Source organism: Budorcas taxicolor, chromosome 19, assembly GCF_023091745.1.
Source record: "Budorcas taxicolor isolate Tak-1 chromosome 19, Takin1.1, whole genome shotgun sequence".
In the NCBI taxonomy this organism is placed as follows: domain Eukaryota; kingdom Metazoa; phylum Chordata; class Mammalia; order Artiodactyla; family Bovidae; genus Budorcas; species Budorcas taxicolor.
The window spans coordinates 14339699-14351335 of NC_068928.1; the positions used below are offsets into that span (position 1 = coordinate 14339699).

The following is an 11637-nucleotide window of genomic DNA, read 5'->3' on the forward strand; positions in this document are numbered from 1 at the left end:
CTTCTATATTTTGAATTAGCCAGCTGGACTCGGTTTAGATGATCCCAATTTTGTTGGCACCAGCCAAAACATCCTCGTCAGAAGCCAGCTTTCTTCTCTCCATCGGGCCTGATCAGGGTGTTGACCTTAGCCACCTCAACATCATCGAGCTTCTTCCCAGCTTGTTTAATCTGGTGCTTGTTGCCTTGACAGCCACAGTGAATACCAGTGTGTTTTGGTCTTCTACTTTCTTCTTGGCTGACTCGGATCAAGGGAGAATTTGATGATGTCATAGTGGTCGAATTCACATCTCCTAGAAGGCAATGGCACCCCACTCCACCACTCTTGCCTGGAAAATCCCATGGACAGAGGAGCCTGGTGGGCTGCAGTTCATGGGATCGCTAACAGTCGGACACGACTGAGCAACTTCACTTTCACTTTTCACTTTCATGCATTGGAGAAGGAAATGGCAACCCACTCCAGTGTTCTTGCCTGGAGAATCCCCGGGACAGGGGAGCCTGATGGGCTGCCGTCTATGGGGTCACACAGAGTCGGACACGACTGACGCGACTTAGCAGGAGCAGCAGCAGCAGCGGGGGCAGTCTTCCCAGGGTATTCGGGCTGCCTCTTGAGCTGCAGTGTTTTGGGCCGCCTTTTTTTGTGAACCTTAGCCACAGTTTTTGTGGCTGTGGACGCCTTTCAACACTGCTGCCTTGGCCTTCAGAGCCTTTGCTCTGGCTTAGGCTTTGGAAGGGGCAGGGGCTTCCTTCTTCGCCTTTGGCACCATCTTTGTGAAAAGCTGAATTTATTTTTAATGTGGTTTTTATTTTCCCACTTATTCTGTCATTTCAATGGAGTTGGGGGAAGCAAAAGAGGCAACACAGATGCTAAGGGTTCTGGCCTATATTTTGACCCTTGTATGATCTTTCCTATTGCTCTCATTAGTTGGGGTGTCCACAGAAGCTTTTGACTTCTCTGTTGAGCGTTTTTTTGTTTGTTTGTTTATTTTCTGTTTTGTTTTGTTGTTTTAGCAGAGAAAGATTTATTGCAAGGCCAGACAAAGAGACAAGCTGATTCATGCCCTAAAAAGCCTCGAGCTCCCCAGAAGGTTTCGGCAAAGCATTTTAAAGTCAGGTGAGGGTGGGGAGGGTTGCAGGGTATGTGATCAGATTGTGCACAATTCTCTGATTGGCTGATGATAAGAGCACAGGGTGGTGTCACAAGGGTTAACTTTACCAGCACTTAGGCTTCAAAAGTCCTTAGGCTTTTGGACTGTGGTGCTGGAGAAGACTCTTGAGAGTCCCTTGGACTGCAAGGAGATCCAACCGGTCCATCCTAAAGGATATCAGTCCTGAATATTCCCTGGAGAGACTGATGCTGAAGCTGAAACTCCAATACTGATGCGAAGAGCTGACTCATTGGAAAAGACCCTGATGCTGGGAAAGATTGAAGGCAGGAGGAGAAGGGGACGACAGAGGATGAGATGGTTGAATGGCATCACCGACTCAATGGACATGAGTTTGAGTAGGCTCTGGGAGTTGGTGATGGACAGGGAGGCTTGGCATGCTGCAGTCCATGGGGTCACAAAGAGGAGGACACAACTGAGCGACTGAATTGAGGCTCCAGGAGGCCTGGGGCTATGAGCTCCTGGTCATCCAGTAGGTAACATCTTCCACCTGATGAAGAGTTTTCACATCTGTAAAACAACTCAGGAAATGTGTATCAGATACTATTATCTAGGTACTTCAGAGAAGAGCTAAAGCAGAGGATATGGGGGACAAGTCTGTCCTGAGAAGGCCCCAGAGGGTCCTGCTTCCCCCCTTTTCTATGATACTCTTGAGATTTTGTTTCAGAGGCTTGAAGATCTCAAAGAACTATTGGAGTAAAGCAATGCTAGCCCTAAGGGCAATGTGTGTGGTTTCACTGGGTCCTCTGGCTGGTTGACTTGCAACTGAGTAGAGTGAAACGGTGAGCACAGACCGCCTGGGCTGTAGGCCAGGTGCCTCCTGATCAAGGCTTGGGTTCACAGCAATGGCAGCTGAAAAGAAATGAGGGGTGACATGAGTCTTTTCTTCCTGACCGAGCACCTGGTCTCTGAGCTCTCTCTCGATCACAGCTGTTCTCTGAGCTGTTTGAGGAGACAATGCAGTGTTATGTAAAGTCAGTTACACAATCCTCTCTTTTCACAGTTCCTGGAAAACAGCATGTTCTCTTTCATCTCCTTGCTCTCTGTGGTGACTCCGCCAGAAATGCCCCCTGCTCTCAACCCTCCCAGCAAAACTCGATCCATCTAGATGCCACCCTCAGTGTCCCAGTCAGAACACCCCTCTCCCTTTCTCTAGAATCCTGAAGCAGATATTTATCATCACTCAAGCTGACAGTGATTGAGTGACTGTGCTGGGCTAAGTCGCTCAGTCGTGTCTGCCTCTTTGCGACCCCATGGACTGGAGTCCACCAGGCTCCTCTGTCCCTGGGATTCTTCAGGCAAGAATCCTGGAGTGGGTTGCCATTTTCTTCTCCACGGGATCTCCTGGACCCAAGGATCGAACCCGGACTCTTGCATTGGCAGGCAGATTCTTTATTGGTGAGCCACCAGAGAAGCCCTGGAAAAAGTTTAAATGTAGCTCAGTAAGTCTGCCAATTTTTGAATTTTTAAAAGTAAAAATCTTGGGACTACCCTAGTGGCCCCGTGGTTAAGATTCCATGCTCTCAATGCAGGAGGCTTGGTTTCCATCCCTGGAGGGGGAACTAAGATCCCACTTACCATGTGGTGTGGGGGAAAATAAAAATAAAATTCTTACAAGTGCAAAATAGATAGAAAAATATGTGCTTTAAAGTTGTTTAAAAAAAAAACAACCATACATTTACTATTTCACTTTTAGAACCGTAGACAAGATTTTTAAAGTAATGTAGCTCATACCCTTTTCTCTTGACATGGACCCGGGCTGGGGCAGAGGGCCCACTTGATTATGGATGGTGGGGTCTGTATTTGCCGCATACAAGTGGTGTAGCAAAGAAGTAAACATATTAAGGGTCCCACCCACCCTTTCAGTATTATTCAGTTTTTTTAAATCAATGCAAATGTGTTGATTTGAAAAATATTCTTTTAACATGTTTTAAAAGGCACTCCTGCAATACTCACCAGTGGGCCACAGAAGAACCTTTGAGGCCTCTGATTATGTTGCCATCGAAGTCCATTCACCCCACTGTTTTGTAATTTTCGTTTACTTTTTTGAGTTCCCTCTTCAAACTATGAGGTCAGGGTCACTTCCAGGCTGAGTCCATGATATTATGACAAAGAAGGGATGTGGTCACTAAACCCATTCTCTCTTCCCACCAGGCACATAGATGATCTATATTTTTCTTACCTTTGCCATTAAGTTGGAGTTAGGCGACTTCATTTTGGCCCTGGAGTGTAAGTGAAAGTAATTTATGCTATTTCCAGAAATGGGCCATGAAAATCTGCCTGTCCCCCTCTGCTCCTCCCCATTGGCAGCAAACTTGGAGGCTCCTTTTTTGAAAATCTTCACAAGATAGAAGATGTGAAAAGCATCATCAAGAGGGAAAAGAATTGCAGAAAGAAGAGGCCAAAAACCTCTCAAAAATTAAAAGGCAAAGAAAATGAGTGTTTTCTAAGTAAATTACAAATTAAAGCTCTGCTTACTCCTAATTTTTACTGTTCAGCCATTTTTCTTTTTTTAAGTTGTTTATTTATTTTAATTGGAGGCTAATTATTTTACACTATTGTAGTGGTTTTTGCCTTACATTGACATGAATCATCCATGGGGGCACCTATGTTCCCCATCCTGAACCCTCCTCCCACCTCTCTCCCCATCACATCCCAGCCATTTTTCTTGACCTTGCTCTCTGATTCCCTACATTCCAGAGTGTTCAATGGATTTGTAACTATTAAATAAAAATAGCTGTCATTTATTAAATCATGTAAAAGTGTTAAAATTAAATTTTATTGATAAAAAAATGGGTGCATGAAAAAGCCTTGCCCAGCACACACACACATACACAAAAACACACCCCACTGCCGACTCACAGCAGACTATGACATGAGCAAGACATAAACCTTCATTTAATGACTCCCCTGAGATTTATGTGTTGTTTATTATAGCAGTGAGCATATCCAGGCTAATAGTAGGTAGGAACTCAATAACTGCTTGAAAAATAAAGACTTTCCTCTAAAGATCCAAGCAACAACTTGGCAGGTAGTCTAGTTTCCACAAAAACAAAGAGAATGTCATTATTTTGTCCCAGCTCACATTCTTCCCAGAAACAGCTTGTTTCCTTACATTGTTGCTGACGTCAATTTCTATCACTTGACTAGAGGCATTTAAACAGTGTTATTATAGACAACAATACAGAAAATTTCAAATAAATGACAGTCTTGGCACCCAAGCATGAGAATTCAGCTATTTCCTGTGAGATATACATACTTAGACCAGCTCAATTCATCCTTCTTCTGAAACATATACTTACAGGAATTTCCTTGATGGTTCAGTGGTTAAGAATCTACCCTGCAATGCAGGGGATACAGGTTTGATCCCTGGTTGGATAACTAAGATTCTGCAGAGCAACTGAGCCCACGAACCACAGCTAGAGAGAGAGTCTATATGCTGCAAGGACTGTTCTGCCTGCTGCAACTAAGACCCAATGCAGCCAAATAAATGTTTTTTTAAGTAAATAAATAAAACACATACTTACAGATCATTTGCTATCTGCTAGGCCTGCCCTGCCTCCATCAGTGGAGGAGAGAGGATGGAAACAGCCTTCTAACCACAAAAGCAGGAAGAATGGGGCCCTGAAGGCCCCCCTGGAAGAGTGTGGTCAAGGCCACTGGACTGAGAGATGGAAGAGTGGATTGGTCTTGCATCCAAATCATTTCATGAATGTGAGCGAGTCTCTACCCTTCCTGAGTCCCAATTCCTCCTCTGTAAATGGCCCATGCAGACAGATCTGAGGACAGCAAGTACATAGCACCGAGCTGCCCCTTCACAGAAAGCACATCAGTCACATGATCCACAGACACGGCTTCAGAACAGTTTCCAGCACTGAGCTCCAGGCCACCGCTAGTCCAAGAAACCTGCTAGCTGCCTGCTAGAGTCCCTTGGACTGCAAGGAGATCCAACCAGTCCATCCTAAAGGAAATCAATCCTGAATATTCATTGGAAGGACTGACGCTGAAGCTGAAACTCCAATACTTATGGCCACCTGAAGTGAAGAACTGGCTCACTGGAAAAGACATTGATGCTGGGAAAGATAAAAGGCAGGAGAAGAAGGAGGTAACAGAGGATGAGATGGTTGGATGGCCTCACTGACTCAATGGACATGAGTTTGAGCAGGCCCTGGGATTTGGTGATGGACAGGGAGGCCTGGCGTGCTGCAGTCCATGGGGTTGCAAAGCGTCAGACACAACTAAGCAACTAAACTGAACTGAACCCCAAATAAGGCATCTTCTAGGTTCCCATTAAGCTTCTCTGTCATGAAGTCAGAAACCGGGAGAAGGTCCCAAAGAGATCTACTCCCTGAACTCAGAAATGTCTCAGACTAAAGATTTTATAGAGAAGCCAAACCAAGCAGGACGATTTTAGAGACCGCTGGATTGGGACTCCCATAGTTCTTCTCCATAGCATAGTGGTTAAGAACACAGACTTGGAAGACTTCCCTAGTGGTCCAGTGGCTAAGACTCCATGCTCCTAATGTAGGGGGCCTAGGTTCCATCCCTTTGTCAGGAAACTAGGTCCCACATGCCACAATTGAAAATTCCTCATGCCACGACTAAACATCTCATGCGCCACTATGAGGATCAAAGATCCTGCATGCTGCAACTAAGACTCAGTACAGCCAAATGATTAGATAATTTTTTTTTTTTTTTTTAAATAACATAGACTTGGGAACCAGACTACCCAATCAGAGTTTGAAGCCTGATTCCACTTATCAACTGTCAGAGCTTGGGCAAGTTATGGATGCTTTTTGTGCCTCAGTTTCCTCAACTGCTAATATAAGGCTTAAAATGCCTAATATTCATGAAACATTTGGGACAACAGCTAGTGTGTGTTAAAGTGTGTGTGTGTGCACCCAAGGTTGCTTCAGTCATGTCCAACTCTTTGCAACCCTATGGACTGTGTCATCTGTCCACGGGATTCTCCAGGCAAGAATACTGGAGTGGGCTGCCATACCCTCCTCCAGGGGATGTTCCTGATCCAGGGATCAAACCCACGTCTCTTAAGTCTCCTGTATTGGCAAGCAGGTTCTTTACCACTAGCACCACCTGGGAACCCCCATATTAAAGTATAAAGCTTGTTAAATAAATTATCTACTGAGCACCATGGCACTTCTTCACCCCCAGGGGACAGTGAAGGAGGGAAGATGAGGTTGGGAGCCAAAGATTCTGCTGAAGAGCATAAGTGAGGATTTCCAAGACTGGAGGCCTTATCCTGTTACCCCAAATCCCCTCTGACCTCTGGCCCCCATACAGCCTTGTTCTGGGGCCTGGAACCAGAACTAAGTACAGGACATATCCCAGCCTTGAGATCTTGAGCTAAGGCTGAGCCAGTCTCCCCTCCCCACTGGGCTCGTGGTCTTTCTATGACTAAGGAAAGGCTTCTGTCAGAGGGTTAAACAGGGCTTCCCAAGTTGCTCAGCAGTAAAGAATCCGCCTGCCAGTGCAGGAGATGCAGGAGATGTGGGTTCGATCCCTGGGTCAGGAAGATCCCCGGGCAACCCACTTCAGTATTCTTGCCTGGAGGATCCCATGGACAGAGGAGCCTAGTGGGCTACAGTCCATGGGGTCACAAAGAGTCAGATACGACTGTGCAGCTGAGCGTGGGATAAAAAATTAAAAGTCATCTCTAAAATGTGGCAATAGAACAGGGTTAAGCATATTCCGGCTAGGGTGGAGGTTAATTTCCTCTCTGAAATCTTGGCTCTCCAGGCTTCCTTCACTCCACCCTCAACACATGTGCAGGATGTGAAGCCGCTGAGGGATCTACTGCTCCCTACTTCCCTTTGAAATCCTAGTTCCCTTACTGAAAAAAAAAATTTGTCTCGATGAACATTTCTCAAAACTTCCGAAGCCCGGGAGCCTCTGAAGCCCCTACCAGGCTACCTCTGCCCCTGCAGCTGCTCCTCCACGGGAGGATGAAGGTCTCCATGGCAGCCGTCTCCTTCCTCGTCCTCCTCAGCATCTCTGTGGCCCCTGGGTCCAAGAATGAATTCTCTTCAAGTGAGTGCAACACCTTCCAACCTGGTCCCTGTGGGATAGCAAGCAGGAGCCAGGTTGCTGGGATGCGAAGAGAAAGGGGCCCCAGAAGGAGCTCTAGTGTCTGCTTTTCTTTATTACTGAAGTATGGTTGCTGTGGGCTCCCCAGGTGGTTCAGCGGTAAAGAATCCACCTGCCAAACAGGAGATGCGGGTTTAATCCCTGGATCAAGGAGATCCCCTAGAGGAAGACATGGCAACCCACTCTAGTATTCTTGCCTGGAGAATCCCACGGACAGAGGAACCTGGCCGGTTACAATCCAGGGGTGGCCGGTTACAATCCAGGGGTCGCAAAGAGTCAGATACTATTGAGTGACTAAATAACAACATAGTTGCTATACAGGGTTGTATAGACTTCCCAGGTGGCGCCAGTGGTAAAGAACCCCACTGCCAGGAGATGCAAGAAACTTGGGTTGGATCCCTGGGTGGGGAAGATCCCCTGGAAGAGGATACGGCAACCCACTCCAGTACTCTTGCCTGGGAAATCCCATGGACAGAGGAGTCTGGTGGGCTACAGTCCATAGCGTCACAAAGAGTCAGACACATCTGAAGTAATTTAGCACGTATGCATACACAAGGTTATATTACTTAGGGTGTTTAATATAGTGATTCATAATTTTTAAAGATCATATTCAATTTATAGTTATAAAATATTGACTATATTCCCTGTGTTGTATAATGTATCCTTGTAGCTTATTTGATACTTAATTGTTTGTACGTCTTAATCCCCTAGCCCAACTTTGCCCCTCCCCTCTTCCTTCTCCCTACTGGTAAACACTATTGTTCTCTATATCTGTGAATCTATTTCTTTTTTGCTCTATTCATTTGTTTGCTGTGTTTTTTAGATTCTGCATGTAAGGATATGATACTGTGTTTATTTTTCTCTGTCTGACATTTCACTTCGCATGCTCTGTTGCTGTGAAAGTCACTGGTCGTGTCCTACTCTTTGCAACCCCAAGGATATAGTCCGTGGAATTCTCCAGGCCAGAATGGGTAGCCTTTCCCTTCTACAGGGGATCTTCCAATCAAGGGATCAAACCCAATTCTCCCGCATTGAAGGCAGATTCTCTACCAGCTGAGCCGCAAGGGAAACCCAAGAATACTGGAGTGGGTAGCCTATCAATTCTCCAGTGGATCTTCCCGGCCCAGGAATCGAACGGGGGTCTCCTGCATTGCAGGCGGATTCTTTACCACCCGAACTATCAGGGAATCACTTAGCATAATGCCCTCCAAGTCCAACCAGGTGGCTGCAAATGGCAATATTTCATTCTTTTTATGGCTGAGTAGTATTCCATTGTGTCTGGTGTCCTCTTAAACTGGTTTCATCCTCACATTGCCCAGGACCAGTCCCCTAAGCCACATTTTTCAGCTTGTTTCTTCGGAAGAGCTGCCTTTACAGGCAACCCATGCTATTCCTCACTCTGCAGTTTTACCTCGTTTCCTTTTTAGAAACTGAGGGGAAAGATAGAAGGCTGTTGAAATAAAGCCAGACTAAACTGGGTGGAATGGGGACAGTTTGCTTTGCTTATCTGAGGAGTCACTGGGCAGCTCAGAGGAATGCAGTGACGTGGTTCTCAGGGACCAGGGGGTTCCTTATTCCACTCTTTAGGGGGTGAGAGTGCTGCTGGAGATGGCACTGAATAAGACGACCAGCCCTTCCCTTGCCACCTGAGCACCTCGGTGATCCCGAGGCCATCGCTGGGCACACTCACATTTCTGTCCAGGTTGGTCACATAACATGACGGCCCCAATCACTGCACCCCCTAACTTCAAGGCCCTTGACCTGAGACCCATCCCCTGATGCCCCCGTAATTCAATCTTGGTGTGACTTTGTTGTCACCCCCTTGCACCTCCTACAAGAGCCATGAAATTTCAGAATCAAAAAATAACTGAAAAATACAGTGTTTTTTTAAGTGTTTTAGATCAAGAAAACTTTTCTTCCAGCAAAACCTTACACAGGAAGCCCCAAATGTAAAACGGGAAAAACGGCAGATGGTGTCTTATAACCGTGACTCAGCTCCCAAGCGCCTCTGTGCCTCCAGGAAGCTGTGTGTAAAATGCAGTCAACCACCAATGCAGTTAACCACCAATGCAGTCAGCCGCCAATGCAGTCAGCCGCCAATGCAGTCAGCTGCCAATGCAGTCAGCCGCCTTGTTCACAGATGACAAGATGTGAGGGTGATGGGTTCAAAGCCAGCAGAGGCTGGGTGGGGTTAGATCTGGGAGTCCTAGCTCCCTGGCCATTGTCCGTGGGGCTTGGTGTGGGCATTCTGCCCTCTTGGCAGGGCGTGGGTTCAGTGGGGATCAGGCAGGATAGGGGCATTGGGAGGGATAGGATCTGCATTCCCAATCATATTGGGATATTTTTCCTCCTAACAACCCTTCTCCCCAGGGATGCTGTGTGCTCACTGAGATCTGGACTTGGCTGCTCTTCCATCCAGAGTTCAAAGTCATCAGCCAGTCCTTTGGGGGTGGGGTGGCAATTGTCGTGGTCTATGCGCAGGTTGGAAAAGAATTTCCAGACATGAGGCAGAATGAGAGGAGAAGAGAGTTTACTAGAGCAGGAGATGCTGTTAGACCAGTGGGCTGGCTCAAGACAGAGACAGTGCCTTTCATGGGCTGGTAGCCAATTTTTATAGCCTCAAGACAAAGAAACTTCCTGCTACAAGGGTGCTGTTAGGTGGTTGGTTAGGATGCTATAGGATGGGTATTTTTGTCTAATGTGGGGTCAGGGAGCTGGCCGGTTTAGAGCAGTGGGGCTTATGACAATATAGCTTCCCTGGTGGCTCAGATGGTAAATAATCTGCCTGCAATGCAGGAGACCTGGGTGTGATCCCTGGGTCAGGGAAGATTCCCTGGAGAAGGGAATGGGAAACCCACTCCAGTATTCTGGCCTGCAGGAGTCCATGGACAGGGGAGCCTGGCGGGCTACAGTCCATGGGGTGACTTTGGTAAAGGACTCCACGGGGGTGAGAGAAAGGGAGGCAGGGTGATCAGTGATGAAGGAGGAGAGAAAGAGGAGCCCAGGGGTTAGACTGAGAGGGAGGCCAGAGGACTGAGCTTTTTCTACAGCCCTCTCTCTGAATTCTGGGGTGCTCTCCTTCCTTCCCTCCTCCACCCCCTAGGGTTCCAGAGGCAGCCAGCACCCCACATCTTTAACGAGCACCCTGATCTCAGCTTCGCTCCCCTCTTTCTCCTCAGGAGGACCTTACCACCCTGCCGAGTGCTGCCTCACCTACGTGAGCCGGGCAGTCCCCTGGCAGCGCATTGCAAGCTATTATGAGACCAGCAGCCAGTGCTCCAAGCCTGGGATCGTGTAGGCGGCACCCACACACCCCCCTGGGGGAGGGGGAGCCCGTAGGGCTGGGAGCACGGTGGGGGAGGGCAGGGGGGAGAACGCAGGATGGGTGCTCCCCAGAGTGCTCTCAGCTGTGTCCATAGAGAGAAGCAGCACGGGGTGGGGTGGGGGGAAGCAGACTTGGGGCTCTGGGGCTTTTGGGGGGGCCCTGCTGGGGCCGGGAGGAAGCTGGGCCCATGGATGAGGGTGTGGGGGGGAGGGGAAGGGGAGGCAAGGGACACCTCCTGGGTGGGGCACGGAGCCGGGACGGGTCTAAGTGGCCCTGAGGAGCTGGAGGGTGTATCAGAAAAGACATTGGCCCTGGGCTGCCTCTAACTAAGGAAGGGGAACCAGTCTGGGCGGGATGAGGAATCTGTGAAGAAGGAAGGGCTGACTCTTGCTTCCTGGCTCCCGGAGCCTCGGTTGGTCATCCTTCTCCCCTCTTGTTCCACAGCTTCATCACCAAGAAGGGCCATTACATCTGTGCCAACCCCCGTGATGGCTGGGTCCGGGACTATATCAAGGAACTGGAGGAGTGACCCAGAAGTAATGGAGAAGAACACAGCTTGGGATTTAAAGAGAAGGGCTTGAACCCCACTCCCCTCCTCCCAACTCAGCCCCAGCCGCCTCCTGGGAGCTGCCCTGACTTGAATTAAAGACCAGTCAGGCCCTTCCCTGCCCTCATTCATTTCTGCTAAATTTCCCCGCTGGCAGCGGACTTGGGGACCCTGATGAGCCCAGCCATGCATGCTCTGGCCGGGCAGCTCAGGGTGTCACCCTCGCCCTCATGTTTGGCCAGAGCCTGGTGCAAAAAAAAAAAAAAAAAGGGTCAGGTCTGCCAAGGAGGTAGAGAGAAACTGAGTAGGAAGTGAGGAAGACACACTGTGTAAAGGCTACCTGGAGACAGTAATGACCACAATAAAAACAGATACTATTTTTGTAGCACCTCCATAGTCCAAGCACCCTGCTAAAGCCATCTATGTGCATTCATTTATTTAAGCTTCACAAGGAAAGCTTGATTTTGCAGCTAAATCTTCATTAAAGGCCTCTCT

The 11637-nt window shown here is 48.1% G+C and overlaps 1 protein-coding gene across 1 annotated transcript; it reads left to right on the plus strand.

Annotated features, from left to right (window-relative positions):
- Positions 1–6973: 6973 nt before the first annotated feature.
- On the plus strand, positions 6974–11637 carry LOC128064801 (C-C motif chemokine 14-like). The gene is made up of 3 exons (XM_052657761.1): positions 6974–7213; positions 10450–10564; positions 11040–11637. The coding sequence occupies exons 1-3, from the start codon at positions 7039–7041 to the stop codon at positions 11122–11124; spliced, it is 375 nt and encodes a 124-aa protein (XP_052513721.1). The 5' UTR covers positions 6974–7038; the 3' UTR covers positions 11125–11637.

Excerpts from the sequence above, each read along its gene's own strand:
- LOC128064801 (XM_052657761.1), top strand. The coding sequence starts at position 7,039 with ATGAACATTTCTCAAAACTTCCGAAGCCCGGGAGCCTCTGAAGCCCCT. Across the intron at positions 7,214-10,449 it reads CAAGAATGAATTCTCTTCAA|GAGGACCTTACCACCCTGCC; the intron begins GTGAGTGCAACA and ends CTTTCTCCTCAG. Across the intron at positions 10,565-11,039 it reads TGCTCCAAGCCTGGGATCGT|CTTCATCACCAAGAAGGGCC; the intron begins GTAGGCGGCACC and ends CTTGTTCCACAG.